General features: G+C 43.1%; 1 protein-coding gene across 11 annotated transcripts in view; it reads right to left on the bottom strand.

Annotated features, from left to right (window-relative positions):
* Window positions 1-19,371, bottom strand: part of OPA1 (OPA1 mitochondrial dynamin like GTPase) — a 198,320-nt gene that overhangs the window by 94,470 nt on the left and 84,479 nt on the right. For 6 of the 11 annotated variants that reach the window (XM_077290337.1, XM_077290338.1, XM_077290339.1 and 3 more), the window contains 4 exons: window positions 9,935-10,008; window positions 4,379-4,489; window positions 3,545-3,598; window positions 1,130-1,234 (listed from right to left, as the gene is read on the bottom strand). In XM_077290337.1, coding sequence (XP_077146452.1) covers window positions 1,130-1,234; window positions 3,545-3,598; window positions 4,379-4,489; window positions 9,935-10,008 — 344 coding nt within the window. The remainder of the gene's footprint in view (window positions 1-1,129; window positions 1,235-3,544; window positions 3,599-4,378; window positions 4,490-9,934; window positions 10,009-19,371) is intronic. The other 5 variants (XM_077290340.1, XM_077290342.1, XM_077290346.1 and 2 more) reach the window with 1 other exon arrangement.

Below are 19,371 nucleotides of genomic sequence, written 5' to 3'. Positions count from 1 at the left end.
AATTTGGGGAAATGATCAGCTTAATTTTTACACAAATAGGCCATTTACACTACAGCGCTGGTAACGCAGACAATTCAAGCCCACCATTACACTGGCAACGATTTCTTCTTGACAATTCACAAAGCATATGAGTTTTCTGGCTTACAGTCCTGTGAAGGACTTCAAAATTCATTTTTATTGTCCCATTAAAAATGAAGCACATTGCATATGGTCTCAATATGGCTTCCTATCATTTTGTGTCTGCAGTTCCTGTGCGTCTCCGTGGTAAGAGATTACACACAAACCCTGTGTAGTCTTAGCCATATTCTCTTCTGATAGACCTCTTCTTGCTACCATTCATTTGTTGCTAGCAAATAGATGGGGCGTAAGCTCTGCTTACATTACATTTCTTTAATTCCTATGAATAACAATTAAATTAAAATACCTGATCCTTGAGATGCCAGACACCAATGGCCACCATTGGACCCTATTGAGTATATAGGGATCCATTAAATTTTTTATTGTATTTTTGACCAACTTTTGATGGAGCCTCCAACATAGATGTAAACAGGGCCTTACCCCATACTCCTCTGGAAGCAGTTTACATTAATAGGATCGGTTGATGAGATTTGACAAGCTGGACCTTTTCTTTTGTCTGACAGGGACTAAGGAGACCCCCATTCAGCCAAGTCTACATTCACACATCCTTTTTTTTATTCAAGTTTGAAAAATGGATCCTTATTTCCAAACCGTTCAACCCAGAGCATGTTCTATTCTCATCCATTTTGCAGATCAGACTTGGCCATTAAACTCTATGGAGAGCTGTATAAAACGGATGAAACACGGAAAATGTACTTTGTCCTTCAGTGTTCCATCAGCGTTACAGCCATTTTTCACTGATCCATTGTTAAGTGTTAACGGATACATAACAGTTCAGGCAGTCCACCTGCTTCAGTTTTTGAAGACAAATGAAAAAACAAAACGGAAGCAACTCAGACAAAAATGGATGGCACACTAGAGAAAAATGGTCCCTTAAAATGCTACTAAAGTATGTAAGCAGAGATGTGCTATGTCTGAAAGTGTATCAAACACAAGTGACATATCTGCAATATTTAATACTATCAATGTACTTCTCTCTAATGTACATTACCTTAAGTTTCCTTTGATGAATGCCTTTATCATCTCTTTGAAGCACTAGTTTCCTCAGATCTTTGTTTTCTTTCTCAAGACGTTCAAGAATCCGCTGGTACTTTAACTAAACCATAAAGAAAAAAAATCAAAATTGTCTGAGACATAACCTGTACTCCAGAATACAAGGCGTTCTGCTTTTTGTTTAGTCATTAGGAATATTCCCCAGAATTCAATGTCTAAGCGAATACAGTGAAACAATAAGACATAACTTTTCTACATTAATATTCAGCAGAACTCACAAATCATACTACTAAATTATGTCAGACAGAACTGAAAGACTAAAACTCTTGGGAGTAAATATCAGATTAGATTTTAAAAAGGGGATAAATTACATTGAGAAAGAACTAGAAGATGCACTAGTAGAGCCTCAAACCTTTACCCAGATCAGTCCAACAGGAAGACACAAGCAAAACCCACACTTCAGTCTATAGGTAATTTGTATAGAACATTTATAAACTGCAAGTAAAATGCAATAAAATAAATGTTAAGGGGAAGAATGTGTCAAAATGATCCACTCCTATCCCACCAACACCCCCCCGCCCCAAACAAAAAACAAACAAACCTGGTTACATAGTCATGATGCTCTTGTTCAATCTGATGCTCCTTGACGGAAAAATCGCTGTTTTCATTCTTTTGCAAAGAAGGCTTAGGTGCTCTGGGAGTGTCAAGCAGTTCCCAAACCTCTGCCTTCTGGACTTTATTCCCTGCCTAGTTTCTCCTTCCTCTGCTTGTCTGACAGCTCACCGCCTTAACTACACAGGTACAGATCTCTCAAACAAGCAGAAGAAAGTGGGGATGGATGGGGGAAAGAGCCAGAAAGGTCGAGGTGTAGGAAATGCTTTGATCACGACTAGAGCACACAAGTCTCATTTGTATATAAATTAAAATGATTTTTCAGTCACGGAGCAACAGATTGCTTAAAGAGGATATCCGGGACTTCAGAAAAAAAGGCATGAAGTTGCTACCAGAGGCAACTACCTGCCTGTTGCACCTAGTGCCGGTCATTAACCGCTCCTGCAGGAGATTCAGCTGCTCCTGACAGCCGACTCCCGATGCCTAATTGCGGAAGCCAGCTGTCAATCAGCATGACGCCAGTAGTCCCGCCCTGGCAACAGGAAGAGAAACTGCTGCTCTGTATACAGGGAGCAGCTGAATCCCTGGCAGGAGCGGTCTATGACTGCTGCCGGGTACAACATGCAGGTAGTTGCCTTTTTTTTTTTTTTTTAAAGTCCCGGATATTCCCTTTAAGTAAAGTTGTGGATGACAATCTTTCAAAAAGCAACATGATGGTAGTTCGTTTTGACTGATTCCTTTTAACACTTTGCAAACAATTTGGATACATTATGCACATATCATTTTGATACATTTCAAGAATATCCGGATCACTTGCTTAAAATGTTGACAAGCTGTGACGATGTGAAAAACAGCGGCTTAGCTATTTTTGAATGCGACAGAGGGTGAGAAGAGCTTTCTAATGCAGTCCTTGTGTAATCCATCTCAGGTCATCTTCTCTACCCTGTGAGGATAGTGACACTATACATGTGTTATAGCTGAATACAGCAATTGTTCTCTTCTCTCTATACAATGATGTGGTCGGTATGATCGCTCCCCCCACAGATCCTGCCCTGATTTCTCATGACCCTGTCTACATTGATGCGTGACTCTCTCCTTCATTTGCAATCTCCTTCTCTATAACCTCCTCCCTATACACAACATGAAAGACTGAAGTCTAAGGTCGTCATTTCACGCACTTCCCATTGGGCCAATAGCTCCTTCTCCTGACTTCCCATTTATAATGTCTATGTATACCCTTCCAGCAGAGCATGCATTTGTGCTGTATGGGTAGACTGGAGTAAGCAACTGATGGATGCCTCACATGTTCTTTGCTCTTCAAAATGCCAGCACATTTAAAAAGTCACGTTTTAGATGTCAGGCTTTAAGGGTAATGTTTCCTCTTGTGGAGAGTGACAAGCCAGGCATATTTAATTTCCCAGAGAAGCATGCATGGCATATAAGTCTCCTCACTCTGACATGCCAGGCCTGGCTTGTCACTATCCACAAGGAGAAACATTACCTCTTAGATCCAGTCTTAAAACCCCTCACCACGCCAAATCAGATCTCATACTTTACTGACAAGGAGCAAGACCCCGAAACACAGTCTGCATATTGAGATTCTGGTTTGGCATTTATTTATCCTAACTCATGTGGAAAGACTCGTCAAAGGGTCAATACTGACTGTTAGGATTGCTGCGTTCAATAGGTGGCGCTAGTCCTCTTCCTCTCTGAAGAGGTAATTTGCATATTAAAATGTCGGGATAGCGAATGTCACACATAACGGCCTGGAAATCTCCAGCAATACATGAAGAATACCCACCTGGGTCTGTAGAAGTTCTTCTTGCAGTTGATCAACTTTCTCCTTGTCTGTAGCCTTCAATGGTAAAATTGTGACAGTAGCATTAGGATTATAATTGTTATAAGCAGTAAAACACCCCAAAATGCTTCTAGAGCCCTGAGGAGCAGGAAAGATCTAGATATGACTTTAGGCGCTTTTGCAGCGTGTCTTATTTGTATTTTTTGCACATTTTATTTCTGCAGAAAATAAGCTTTGTTTAACAGTCCCAGCAAAAGCTGAGGTTTCAGGAATCTCATGCACACACATTGTTTTTATCCCCGACTTAATTTGAGAACTGCAGCCTTTTTAAAATCCGCAGCATGTCAATTCTTTCAGCATTTCTGCAGTTTTTTTCACCCAAAACAAAGCAATGAAAACGTGCAAAAAAAAAAAACATTTTGCAGTGTTTCTTTTCTGCATTTTTGGTAAATAAATTGAGCTTTATTAACATGTACTGTAGACAAATAACACATGCAATCCACTAATAATAATAATTATAATAATAAAAAAAAAAGTTATTTGCTGGTTACTTACACAGCATATTTACTGCCAAAACTGAAGGATTTTGCTTATAAAAAAAAAAAAAAAAAAAGCTGCAAACTTGCATTAAAATGTCATGGCCCGTGCAATAGCGGTGTTACCTATGGGAACTTTCTTTTATTAATAATCAAAGTCTCCATTCTACTACACGCTGGTTGACAGCAAATCAATAGGGAGCAAAAAATTCTAGGGCTGAAATATTCCATGGAAGGTGTGACGCTAGTCGCGGTGTAGTCCCAGTCTAACACTTGCATCCAATGTCCTAAAAGCCATCACCTTGCGCTTCTGCTGTGAGTTGCCAGTGTTAATGTTGCCAGCTGCCCTGCGTGCCTCCTCTTCATGCTGCTTGAGCTGCTCTTGTAAAAGAATGAGTTCACCAAGCAAACCCTGCCATGAGTTTACAGAGAGAGATAGAGACGGGGTGAAGGTGGGGGACAAAAACGGTGATGGGTGCAAAATAAAATAGGTCTATAAACAAAAGCAAATGACAGACAAATGCTTAGAAGCAAAATGGACACAGAGAACGAAGCATTAACAGCGCTCCTGCCGAAAGCAGTTTTAACCCTGTGGACGCCGGGGGACGTGACAGACACCAGAATGTGAGTATGTAGTGTTTTTTTTTTTTTTTTTACTTTTACAATGGTAACCAGGGTAAATATCGGGTTACTAAGCGCGGCCCTGCACTTAGTAACCCGATGTTTACCCTGGTTACCCGGGTGCTGCAGGGGGACTAAGGCATCGTTGAAGACAGTTTCAACTATGCCGAAGTCGTTCCCCTGATCGTTGCTCGCTGGAGAGAGTTGTCTGTGTGACAGCTCCCCAGCGACCACACAACGACTTACCAACGATCACGACCAGGTCGTATCGCTGGTCGTGATCGTTGGTAAGTCGTTTAGTGTAACTCCAGCTTAAGACACCCCACACAGGGGTGCAACAGCAGCTACATTGCCCTTTAATCGGCCATTCCTCACCACACTAATATATGTCATGACCTGATCAGTGAGGCTCTAGCTATTGGAAAACCCAGCTAAAACTAAAATTAAGTGGCCACATCCCCTTCCCCTTTTCTCCTGCATAGCAGCGTTCCCGACCAAGGGCTGTCAGGACAACAAAGTTCTTAAACAGGGCCGGTAAAAGTGTTAAGGGTTAATGTGTTTAACTAGCCCTGCTGTCTTTGTTGTTAGGCTCAATAGGGGTCCTGCCCCATCATAATGTTATGAGATGCACTGCTGACATGTCTGACTAGTTGTAACATCTCTCATAATCAGGGGAGTTACACACATTCATTCCCCACCAGAACTCAAGATGGTGGCCAGCTCATCAGGCTGGACTGGAGTTGGGGACATCTTTGTCACAGCCTGTGGTTAGTGCTAGGATTGCAGGCAGGGAGCAAAGTGAATAAAATATAACATTTCTGGAACAATGCAGTATTATAGGATTTTGGTTGAAGGTTTAGTTTGTTTTGTCGCTTGTCACAGGCATGCAAATCTGTCACCACAGAAGGAGCGCAGGATGGAAAAGGTCTGAGCATAGGCAAAACACTAAAGACAGTCCCACACTTTGTGCCGGAAATCCCCTCACTGAGGGCACGCAAACAATCTGCTAGATAGATTGGGATTAGCAAAATGGAAATCAAGGCTGCTGTCAGTACAAATTAGGCGTCACAAGGAATGTTTCATGACTACAGCAAACAAAGAGCCACATAATTATGATTGACAAAAAAAAAAAAAAAAAGATTTGCTGAACTAGAATATGATGATATACACAAATAGTAAAAGTACACACACACATGCATTACAGGGGCTAAACAGATCCCTCAACTTTAAGGGAACCTGCCTTAATGATCCATCCATCAAGTCTCTGTCTCTATTCACTACCCAGCCTCACCTTCCTCTATTTGACACTGACAACAGCCCGTAGTCCAGCCAGTGAGCTGTCAGTCAAGCCGGGGAAGATGGAGCCGCGCAAGAAATACAATCACAGAGGTTGGGGAAATAGTTTGGCACTCCCAGAGCTCTTAAAGGGAACCTGCCACCAGGTTTGGCCGATATGATATACGGTTACCACCTTTCAGAGCTGATCTAGAACATTCTATAATGCTGTATATAAGCCCCCAACCTGACCTGTAAAGAAAAAAAAATGTTTTATTATACTCCGCTGCAGGGCGGTCCGGTCCGAGGGGTGTCGGCGTTCTTGGCTTGGTGCCTCCCATCTTCTGACGATCGCCATTCTCCTTCATGTGGATGAGGCAGCCCTGCTTCTTCCAGTCTCATTAGCATTGCGTTCTTGCGCCGGCGTACTTCTCTACACTTTTCAGGGCAGAGGAAAGTACTGAAGTACGAAGGAGCTGGTCAAAGAGCCCCGGCTCTTGCGTACTGCAGTACTTTGCTCTGCCCTCAACATGGCAAAGAAGTACACCTGCACAGGAGCGTGATGCCTAGGAGACTGTGGGGATCATGCAGGGATGTGTCATCCACACAAAGCAAGGAGGACTGCGATTGTAAGAAGGGAGGTGCCGGACCAAGAATACCAACCCCCCTCAAACAGAACCGCCCCGCGAAGAGCAAAGATCTGCAGTAAACTCACTGAGCTGAAAGGAGATGAACTCAGTGACTTTTTCTCAAGGTACTGAGGTCACCGCAGTTCAGCCCAGCTGGGAATGCAGCCTCAGTGACCAGGAGTAACCTCGATGTCACTGCTGCTCAATGATGCTGCGCTCGCAGCAGCTTATTCTCCATTGGTTCTCAGCCTGGACGGTCGCATCTTGGCACTGTCCAGGCTAAAAACTATTAATCTCCATACATGGATTACACATGGGATAGAACGTCAGACAGGTGAGGAATATTGCTTTTCTATTTTTGTTTTATTATAGGAGACGAGGGCTTTAATAGAATGGGCGATAAGTGAGTATAACTGTGTTTGATATTAAAAAAAAATAAATAAATAGAAGTGTGTTTTGTTTTCAAATAAAAGACTATTCTGGCTGTGACTATTTGCAATACAATTATAGGATTAGCCATGGACAGGTGTCTTACAGAAGCCTCTCCATTACTAAGCCGTGGGCTTGATGTCAACAGACAATACAAAGGTGACATCAACCCCACAAATATGAACCAAGTGGGCAAGTGGGAAAAGTCGGGCAAAGCGCCAGAATAAGCATATCTAAGGGCTTGTTCACACCATCCTTTTTTTTCTGCGGATTTTTCAGGTCCTGATTTGGAAATCCCGCAGTGCTAAACCGCTGTGGATTTCCCTGCAGTTTTTTGTGCGGTTTCTCCTGCAGATTCCACTGCGGTTTTCCAACTGCACTTTCCTATTGGTGCAGGTGGAAAACAGTTGCGGAATCCGCAGAAAGAAGTGACATGCTACTTTTTTTCCGCAGAAAATCAGCGCGGATTTTCCAGCGGAAAAAAGGAACGTGGGAACAGCGGATTTGGTTTTCCATAGGGTAACATTGTACTGTACCCTGCATGGAAAACGTCTGCGGATCCGCAGCTGCAAATCCGCTGCGGATCCACAGCAAAAACCGCAGCGTGTGAACATAGCCTAAGAGAAGTGCCTTTTCTGGGCTGCTATTTTTAGGGGGGGGGGGGGGGGGGGGGGGGCAATATCCATGGCCCATTACCAGCCTGAGAATACCAGCTCCCAGCTTTAGCAAGGCTGGTTGACAAAAATGGGGAGGGGGGCAATGTCATTTTAATATTTTTTTAAGTTAAATCATTAAAAAAAAACAGCAGGTTACCCCTCTATTCTTGATATCCAGCCTTGCTGAAGCTGACAGATGAGGGTTGCAGCCCCCAGCTGTGAGTTTTGCCATTTTGGTTATCAAAAATACAAGAGAAGCCGCGCTTTTTTTAAATTAATTTAATTTATTTACAGCTCAGGCGGCTGATGAATACTCCCATTAGCCGCAACATGCTCTCACAGTTATTAGAGGCAGAATGTGTAGGCTGATGGGAGCAATCAGTAAAAAGTTGAATATAACTCATCATTCTCACCTGTTCGCGCTTATCGCCGGCAGAGCAGGGGAGAATGATGAGAGTGGTCTTCAGAATCCGGTGTCAGGGAACAGCGGTAACTGTACCGCTGCTTCTCAGGTACCAGTACGTTTCACACTGATTACATCCCTGTGTGTCATCCGTGTGCACAACGTTTTGCAGCCTGTGCTGTGCTGCTGGTTAAAACCGTACATGTCAGCGTATTTTGCCCAAGGACACACGGTCTGTGTAAACACACAGACGTGCACAGACGCATTCACTTGAGTGGGTCTACGTGTGTGTCTACGGTACGTGTGAAAGCAGTCACCATACGTGCCAGGCACACTGACATGTGAAAGAGGTTTATAATGATCATCCGTTTTCTTGCCCCTCTTCTGTGGACACACACAGGCAGTGCAGAGGTAGGCTTTATGGTACGTAGCACTGCTGCCGCATAAGACGCCACTAGTATAAATAAGTAGAATAAATGAAGCCTGATAGGCAAGAGGTCCCATTACAGATTTTGCTTTGGAACTAGTATCTTCCCTGCACTTACCAAGCATATCACCAGTCACACTACCATGCAGCTGCACTACCTGTTATAAAAAACCTACATTGCAGCCACAGGAAACTCACATTTTGCTACATCCGGTTACTTCCAGTATCGTTTCCTGAGAAACTATTAAGTGCTAATTAAAATCTGCCATAATGAAATCAAATACGAGTATGTTCTTTTGATGGTTGTGTTCAAAAAATATGGACACGTTTGGGATTATCTGTTATATAGACGTGTTGTTTGGCATTGGGGTACAAGTCTGCAGTCAATCAAAGTGAGTGCAGACTTGTGAATCCTCCCAGCATGGAGCGTGCGTGTTGTCAGGAGTCTCTGGGGCCAGGAGTGGGCAGGCACGTGACAGTAAGTACACGGTTTGCAAACAAGCAATAACCTGCTGGGTAGGCCCTCAGAATAATTGAATTCAGGGATGCCGGATAAGTCTAGCTGAAATGTGGCCAGGAGTAAGCAAATCGCTTCCACCGCCTGAGAATCCTGATAGTGCACACAGTGTCACAAAATATGTTTTTTTTTTTACATTTTCAAAAGGTTGTCACAAAAAAAAGTTGATTCTACAGCCTCTATGTGTCACAGCTCATAGCAGAATATGTCACCAGTAAATCAGTCACTGAGCTCATTATGAGTCAGGACTGTAACCCTCATCTCTCTTCTCCTGAACATCTTTTAAGTTGATTGAGTCAGAACGACCTCACTGACGTATTCACCATTCAAGGCAATGTGTCAGCAGATTCATGCTGCGTAAAACACGACTGTAACCTGGTATTTTTTTCTCTGAAAAACTTAGTCCTCTCAGAGAAAATATAGTTTGAAGCTCTGGCCAGGGACCAGACTAGTACGGTGCAGCTCTCAGCCACCATCTACCTGCATTGCTCCATGTTATGGTCAGGTCTCTCCCTTTGTGTATGATGTATATGAAGCAGGGAGACCTTCATAACTCTTTTCTGAAAGCGTTTCAGAGAAAAAGTACCTGGCTCCAATCATGCATCCGGACTCAGATACATGCTGCCCATAAATCAGCTGACAGGTACCCTTTAATTCATTCTGCAGCCACCTATATACTGTGACACACAGAAGTGGTACAAGCAAGACAAACTCTCTAATAGTTTTATAAAAATGCTTTTCAGCCACAAAAAAAAAATAAAAAATAAAAAAAAATCAATAAACTATGTAATGATAACCAGCTAAAAAATAAAAAAAAACAATGCAACGCAAGGCAACATGCAAGTTGGTAAGAAAACACAGTATTAAAACAAATGTGAATGGTGAAATACTGCTCCTCACCTTCTTGTAATGCTTGTCAGAGCTTTCAAAACTCTGGCTATCGGTAGCTTTAAAAGCCGTCTCCTCTCCAGGGCCTGGTAGAAAGAAACCACCACAGGGTCAATAGAATACGAAGGCTAGTCATTCACAACTATGTTATATAAATTTTAGTCAACAAACGCCATGTGAGGTGTATGTCCTTTTATGATTTGTGCATAAAATTACAAGTTATTCCCTCCGCTCCCCACCACAAAAAAACAAAAAATTGAAAATAAAAATACATGAATCTACTTAGCTACTACTCTAGAAAATGATGCCTGGAAATGTTACACATTCAACTAGAAAGGATCCATTTAAATGGGAAAAAATAGAGTTCTAAAAAAGATAAACCTGTACAAGTTCTTTAAAATAAGTATTGGAGTAGGAGCACAGACCCCAATTTAATTAATTGGACTCCTAAGCGATACTCTGTGAAAGATGTCTCAGCCATTGAACTGCCTGGCATCGCTCTATGCCCAGTGCCAGGCATATATTCCATGACAGTCCCTTTAAGGGCTACCTCAGCTTTATGTCCGCTTCCTGGCCCATTGTAAGTCACTAAAACCAAGACTACAGTATCAGCCCTGGAGACCGAGCAGTTATTAACCCTGACTTTCATACATTCAGCAGCTTCACGCTTGCATGGCTGCCCATCTCCCCTGTGGCTGTCATGTACGGGCATTGTGATATGTTCCTCTTCCATAGTCTGCCTCCTGTCAGAGGAGGGCTTATTATTCGGTAAGGTGGAGATGTCCTGTCCTGATTATGGAGGGGCAGAGAGTACTGCCTGCGCTGCGCTGACGACAGTGTGTATGGGAGGCTGCTGTGGGAGCGGAGGGTGGAGGGGAGACACTAGGATAATACCATTACCTGCTAACGAACATTATATCTAATTGGAAAGTGAACACCAGGGAATCGGCGATGCCAACACAAGCTCACAGGCTGCTCTGCGCTGAAGACAGTGTGTATGGGAGGCTGCTGTGGGAGCTGAGGGTGGAGGGGAGACACTAGGATAATACTATTACCTACTAATGAACATTATATCTAATTGGGAAGAGAACACCAGGGAATCGGCAATGCCAACACAAGCTCACAGGCTCAGCTGGATTCTGGACATAGTTGTGGAGCAATTCAATACAAAAAAAAAAAGTTGTGTGGATGCTGTAATATTACATATACTACTTTACATATATACACAAATATATATATTATATATCTTTTTTCCCCCTCCAGAAGAACACATTCTGGTTTTCACATCATTTGCTGCTTCAGTGTTTTTGACTTTCAACCAGATATTTCTATGGTTACTGAAGTACAATTACCAGCACTTCATATGTTTTTCATCGTTTAATGACAAATAGATCAAGTTTATACAAAGACTCAATATTTAAGGTGTTGACCCTTATATTTCGAGATTTCTGCATTTCGCTCTTGTATGCCGGTTATCCGCTCCTGGCCCAAATGTTGACTGGTGACTACTAGGGTTGAGCGACTTTCATTTTTTAAAGATCGAGTCGGGTTTTGTGAAACCCGACTTTGTCCAGAGTCGAGTCGAGTGCAGTCGGCCGATTATCGCTAAAAGTCGGGGGTCGACCGAAACACGAAACCCAATGCAAGTCAATGGGGAAGCATAGTCGGCAGTGAGTGGAGGCCAGGAAAACACCTACAGTGCCCATTTTAATGCCAAAAACATCCATTCTTGTTTCTGAAGCTTGACAATCTTAATTAACTTTACAATAATAGTTGTTCTATGGAACTTGGGGGTCATTTGGCAAATTTGTGGGGGGTAGGGCTGGTTCAAGGTTTTAGTGGGCCCAGGAATCGTGGACTATGTCACGGCGGTGGAGCAGGGAGAGGTAAGTATTTCAACGTTGCAAGTGCTGTGATCCTGAGCAAGCAGGGGGGCACACTTGTTCGCATTGGCACTGGCACAGGGCCCCTCAAAGTACAGCTGTGTGTTTGCACGGCGGGGGCGCCTCCCACCAGCACTTTTGCGTACTCTGAGGGGCCCTGTGCCAGTGACGTCGCCAACGAGTATGCCCCCCCCACCTGATGAAGGAACCTGCACTTTCATCTGCACCTTCCTCTTTGTCCCTGTGTAAGGTGGTATAACATGCGGGAAGGGGAACCTTACTTTCAGCAGGGTCAGATTCTGGCTGTGTAGAGTGCAAGGGGAATGTAGTGGTCTAGGTCAATGTACCAGGAGACTCATCTAGCAGTGGCTGGGCAATGGGCAGGATGAGGAGGAAACAGATATAGGGCCAAAGAATAAAGTAGGCTAAATGCAGTTCAAAATTGGTAACAGGACTAAACAGGCGGCATTGCTTTGTTCAGTGGAGTAGCAAACCCAGGAGCAGCAGACACTGTTTTAAGGGCCCAAACACACTAATAGGCCAAATGCAGTTTAATATCTGATACTACAGGTCCTTCTCAAAAAATTAGCATATAGTGTTAAATTTCATTATTTACCATAATGTAATGATTACAATTAAACTTTCATATATTATAGATTCATTATCCACCAACTGAAATTTGTCAGGTCTTTTATTGTTTTAATACTGATGATTTTGGCATACAACTCCTGATAACCCAAAAAACCTGTCTCAATAAATTAGCATATCAAGAAAAGGTTCTCTAAACGACCTATTACCCTAATCTTCTGAATCAACTAATTAACTCTAAACACATGCAAAAGATACCTGAGGCTTTTAAAAACTCCCTGCCCGGTTCATTACTCAAAACCCCCATCATGGGTAAGACTAGCGACCTGACAGATGTCAAGAAGGCCATCATTGACACCCTCAAGCAAGAGGGTAAGACCCAGAAAGAAATTTCTCAACAAATAGGCTGTTCCCAGAGTGCTGTATCAAGGCACCTCAATGGTAAGTCTGTTGGAAGGAAACACTGTGGCAGAAAACGCTGTACAACGAGAAGAGGTGACCGGACCCTGAGGAAGATTGTGGAGAAGGACCGATTCCAGACCTTGGGGAACCTGAGGAAGCAGTGGACTGAGTCTGGTGTGGAAACATCCAGAGCCACCGTGCACAGGCGTGTGCAGGAAATGGGCTACAGGTGCCGCATTCCCCAGGTAAAGCCACTTTTGAACCATAAACAGCGGCAGAAGCGCCTGACCTGGGCTACAGAGAAGCAGCACTGGACTGTTGCTAAGTGGTCCCAAGTACTTTTTTCTGATGAAAGCAAATTTTGCATGTCATTCGGAAATCAAGGTGCCAGAGTCTGGAGGAAGACTGGGGAGAAGGAAATGCCAAAATGCCTGAAGTCCAGTGTCAAGTACCCACAGTCAGTGATGGTGTGGGGTGCCATGTCAGCTGCTGGTGTTGGTCCACTGTGTTTCATCAAGGGCAGGGTCAATGCAGCTAGCTATCAGGAGATTTTGGAGCACTTCATGCTTCCATCGGCTGAAATGCTTTATGGAGATGAAGATTTCATTTTTCAGCACGACCTGGCACCTGCTCACAGTGCCAAAACCACTGGTAAATGGTTTACTGACCATGGTATTACTGTGCTCAATTGGCCTGCCAACTCTCCTGACCTGAACCCCATAGAGAATCTGTGGGATATTGTGAAGAGAAAGTTGAGAGACGCAAGACCCAACACTCTGGATGAGCTTAAGGCCGCTATTGAAGCATCCTGGGCCTCCATAACATCTTAGCAGTGTCACAGGCTGATTGCCTCCATGCCACGCCGCATTGAAGCAGTCATTTCTGCCAAAGGATTCCCGACCAAGTATTGAGTGCATAACTGAACATTATTATTTGATGGGTTTTTTTTGTTTGTTATTAAAAAACACTTTTATTTGATTGGTCGGGTGAAATATGCTAATTTATTGAGACATGTTTTTTGGGTTATCAGGAGTTGTATGCCAAAATCATCAGTATTAAAACAATAAAAGACCTGACAAATTTCAGTTGGTGGATAATGAATCTATAATATATGAAAGTTTAATTGTAATCATTACATTATGGTAAATAATGAAATTTAACACTATATGCTAATTTTTTGAGAAGGACCTGTATAGGCCGAAAGCCAGAAGGTGGAAGCTCAGCTTTATTCAGTTGAGGGCAAACACCAGGGAGGGGCAGACACCGTTAGTAGGCCCTAACCACCAATTTTTAAAAACACAGCACTTAATGAGAGCCAGAAGGTTGAAGCTCAGCTTTATTCAGTTGAGGACAAACACCAGGCAGGAGCAGACACCGTTAGTAGGCCGTAACCAAAGTTGAAGGCCAAATGCAGTTTAATTTCTGATACTATAGGCCGAAAGCCAGAAGGTGGAAGCTCCGATTTAGACAGAGGAGGACAATTTGAATAAGGGACTGCAGACAGACTTAGTAGGCTGTCCCCTGTGGACCATGCATCCACCACATTAACCCATTGCGCCTTAATGGACACGTAATCTTCCGTGGCCATGCCTACAGGTCCATGCGTCTGTTGTCAGGTGCACCTTTGTACTCACAGATTGCCAGAGTGCATGGACAATGCGGTCTTTTACATGCTGGTGGAGGGTTGGGATGGCTTTTCTCGCAAAAGAAGTGTCGACTGGTTAGCTTGTAGCGTGGTACAGCGTAGTCCATCATGGCCTTATTAATAGTAAATAAAATATATAACTAGGCTCTATGAACTTTTAAATAGGTTCCAGGGGTACACGGGCAGCATTGGTGTGGTCAGTGGAGGAGTATTGCAAGTAGGGGCCGCAGACAGGCTATCAAAGGCCTAAAATAACAAACAATAGGCAGGCATGGCAGTTTTAAATCGGTTACATGGATACACAGGCAGGCAACATTGTGGTCAGTGGAGGAGTATTGCAAGTAGGGGCCGCAGACAGGCTATCAAAGGCCTAAAATAACAAACAATAGGCAGGCATGGCAGTTTTAAATCGGTTACATGGATACACAGGCAGCATTGTGGTCAGTGGAGGAGTATTGCAAGTAGGGGCCGCAGACAGGCTATCAAAGGCCTAAAATAACAAACAATAGGCAGGCATGGCAGTTTAAAATCGGTTACATGGATACACAGGCAGGCACTCCAGGCAGCAATGTGGTCAGTGGAGGAGTATTGCAAGTAGGGGCCGCAGACAGGCTATCAAAGGCCTAAAATAACAAACAATAGGCAGGCATGGCAGTTTTAAATCGGTTACATGGATACACAGGCAGGCAGCATTGTGGTCAGTGGAGGAGTATTGCAAGAAGTGTCTGACACAGTTAGTACTCCCAAAAAATAAATAGATGTTAATGTCTCGCAAAACAACTATAAATAAAAAAAAGGGTGGCATGCTTAGGTACAGGGGTGGGCTCATCTGCAGAGTTTATGACAAAGTAATTTGGCAGTAAATTAGTATTTACTGGTGTCAATATAGGACACTGACCCAGACTACTGTAACTATCATCATAGATGTCAACAAATTGGTATTGATTGTCAGTGCCAGGCATTGAATGATGTCAGCGCATAGACTAAACATTGGTGGAGCTGTGCGAGATAATTTGGCACGTGGTAGAGCACAGTTTGAGCCGGGGGGAGGGGGGGGGGGGGACGACTCTCTTGTGGCCGGCGGTACCGCCCCAGGGCCCCTCATGTTACAATGGTGTGTCTGACGTTGGGTGCGCACAACCACCGCCAGAGACACTACATTGTACTATGAGGGACCCAGTGGCAGTGCCGTCGACCAAAAGCGAGCACACCCACCTCTTCTGACAAACAGCACTGTAACTAACGGGTGCTTGCGCCAAGTGTCGAGAGTGAGACAACGGCCCCGTGGGGGGAGTTTTCCCATTGGGGGATGTGTAAACATGTCGTATGCTGGTCAAACAGCTGCTGCAAATTAAGAGATTTTAACACTCCATAAGACCAGTCCACAAGCAAGACCTTTTTATAGGAAAGCTAGGTGTCAGCCGGGAAAGGTGGGGCAAAATAATTTGAAATCCAGGAGTGGTTCATTTTAATGAAGGTGAGATCATCCACATTTTGGGTAGCCAGACGAGTCCTTTTTTCGGTTAACCCCTTCACCCCCAAGGGTGGTTTGCACGTTAATGACCGGGCCAATTTTTACAATTCTGACCACTGTCCCTTTATGAGGTTATAACTCTGGAACGCTTCAACGGATCCCAGTGATTCTGACACTGTTTTCTCGTGACATATTGTACTTCATGATAGTGGTAAAAATTCTGTGATAGTACCTGCGTTTATTTGTGAAAAAAAATGGAAATTTGGCGAAAATTTAGAAAATTTCGCAATTTTCCAACTTTGAATTTTTATGCAATTAAATCACAGAGATATGTCACACAAAATACTTAATAAGTAACATTTCCCACATGTCTACTTTACATCAGCACAATTTTGGAACCAAAATTTTTTTTTGTTAGGGAGTTATAAGGGTTAAAAGTTGACCAGCAATTTCTCATTATTACAACACCATTTTTTTTTAGGGACCACATCTCATTTGAAGTGATTTTGAGGGGTCTATATGATAGAAAATACCCAAGTGTGACACCATTCTAAAAACTGCACCCCTCAAGGTGCTCAAAACCATATTCAAGAAGTTTATTAACCCTTCTGGTGCTTCACAGGAATTTTTGGAATGTTTAAATAAAAATGAACATTTAACTTTTTTTCACAAAAAATTTACTTCAGCTCCAATTTGTTTTATTTTACCAAGAGTAACAGGAGAAAATGGACTCCAAAAGTTGTTGTACAATTTGTCCTGAGTTTCCATTTTGGAAAGTAGACCCCCTAAGGAACTTATCTAGAGGTGTGGTGAGCACTTTGACCCACCAAGTGCTTCACAGAAGTTTATAATGCAGAACCGTAAAAATAAAAAATCATATTTTTTCACAAAAATTATGTTTTCACCCCCAATTTTTTATATTCCCAAGGGTAAGAGAAGAAATTGGACCCCAAAAGTTGTTGTACAATTTGTCCTGAGTACGCTGATACCCCATATGTGGGTGTAAACCACTGTTTGGGCGCATGGGAGACCTCGGAAGGGAAGGAGCGCCGTTTGACTTTTCAATGCAAAATTGACAGGAATTGAGATGGGACGCCATGTTGCGTTTGGAGAGCCACTGATGTGCCTAAACATTGAAACCCCCCACAAGTGACACCATTTTGGAAAGTAGACCCCCTAAGGAACTTATCTAGATGTGTTTTGAGCGCTTTGACCCACCAAGGGCTTCACAGAAGTTTATAATGCAGAGCCGTAAAAATAAAACAAAAATTTTTTCCCACAAAAACTATTTTTTTAGCCCCCAGTTTTGTATTTTCCCGAGGGTAGCAGGAGAAATTGGACCCCAAAATTTGTTGTCCAAGTTGTCCTGAGTGCGATGATACACCATATGTGGGGAGAACCACTGTTTGGGCGCATGGGAGGGCTCGGAAAGGAAGGAGCGTCATTTGGAATGCAGACTTAGATGGAATGGTCTGCAGGTGTCACATTGCGTTTGCAGAGCCCCTAATGTACCTAAACAGTAGAAACCCCCCACAAGTGACACCATTTTGGAAAGTAGACCCCCTAAGGAACTTATCTAGATGTGTGGTGAGCGCTTTGACCCACCAAGGGCTTCACAGAAGTTTATAATGCAGAGCCGTAAAAATAAAACAAACATTTTTTCCCACAAAAATTATTTTTTAGCCCCCAGTTTTGTATTTTCCCGAGGGTAACAGGAGAAATTGGACCCCAAAAGTTGTTGTCCAATTTGTCCTGAGTGCGCTGATACCCCATATGTGGGGGGGGACCACCGTTTGGATGCATGGAAGGGCTCGGAAGGGAAGGAGCGCCATTTGGAATGCAGACTTAGATGGAATGGTCTGCAGGCGTCACATTGCGTTTGCAGAGCCCCTAATGTACCTAAACAGTAGAAGCCCCGCACAAGTGACCCAATTTTGGAAACTAGACCCCTCAAGGAACTTATCTAGATGTGTTGTAAGAACTTTGAACCCCCAAGTGTTTCACTACAGTTTATAACGCAGAGCCGTGAAAATAATCTTTTTTTTTCCCACAAAAATTATTTTTTAGCCCCCAGTTTTGTATTTTCCCAGGGGTAACAGGAGAAATTGGACCCCAAAGGTTGTTGTCCTATTTGTCCTGAGTACGCTGATACCCCATATGTTGGGGTAAACCCCTGTTTGGGCACACGGGAGAGCTCGGAAGGGAAGGAGCACTGTTTTACTTTTTCAACGCAGAATTGGCTGGAATTGAGATCGGACGCCATGTCGCGTTTGGAGAGCCCCTGATGTGCCGAAACAGTGGAAAACCCCCAATTATAACTGAAACCCTAATCCAAACACACCCCTAACCCTAATCCCAACAGTAACCCTAACCACACCTCTAACCCTGACACACCCCTAACCCTAATCCCAACCCTATTCCCAACCGTAAATGTAATCTAAACCCTAACCGTAACTTTAGCCCCAACCCTAACCCTAACTTTAGCCCCAACCCTAAGTGTAGCCTTAACCCTTGCCCTAACCCTTGCCCTAACCCTAGCCCTAACCCTAGCCCCAACCCTAACCCTAACCCTAGACCTAGCCCTAACCTTAGCCCTAACCCTAGACCTAACCCCAACCCTAACCCTAACCCTAGCCCTAATGGGAAAATGGAAATAAATACATTTTTTTTATTTTTCCCTAACTAAGGGGGTGATGAAGGGGGGTTTGATTTACTTTTATAGCGAGTTTTTTAGCGGATTTTTATGATTGGCAGCCGTCACACACTGAAAGACGCTTTTTATTGCAAAAAATATTTTTTGCGTTACCACATTTTGAGAGCTATAAATTTTCCATATTTTGGTCCACAGAGTCATGTGAGGTCTTGTTTTTTGCGGGACGAGTTGACGTTTTTATTGGTAACATTTTTGGACACGTCACATTTTTTGATCGCTTTTTATTCCGATTTTTGTGAGGCAGAATGACCAAAAACCAGCTATTCATGAATTTCTTTTGGGGGAGGCGTTTAAACCGTTCCGCGTTTGGTAAAATTGATAAAGAAGTTTTATTCTTCGGGTCAGTACGATTACAGCGATACCTCATTTATATTATTTTTTTATGTTTTGGCGCTTTTATACGATAAAAACTATTTTATGGAAAAAATAATTATTTTTGCATCGCTTTATTCTCAGGACTATAACTTTTTTATTTTTTTGCTGATCATGCTGTATGGCGGCTCGTTATTTGCGGGACAAGATGACGCTTTCAGCGGTACCATGGTTATTTTTATCTGTCTTTTTGATCGCGTGTTATTCCACTTTTTGTTCGGCGGTATGATAATAAAGCGTTGTTTTTTGCCTCGTATTTTTTTTTTTTTTTCTTACGGTGTTTACTGAAGGGGTTAACTAGTGGGCCAGTTTTATAGGTCGGGTCGTTACGGACGCGGCGATACTAAATATGTGTACTTTTATTGGTTTTTT

Source organism: Ranitomeya variabilis, chromosome 2 (genome assembly GCF_051348905.1).
Source record: "Ranitomeya variabilis isolate aRanVar5 chromosome 2, aRanVar5.hap1, whole genome shotgun sequence".
NCBI classification, from domain to species: Eukaryota; Metazoa; Chordata; class Amphibia; order Anura; family Dendrobatidae; genus Ranitomeya; species Ranitomeya variabilis.
Note: the sequence above shows the minus strand (reverse complement) of the source record. Positions and strands in the feature narration are given on the sequence as shown.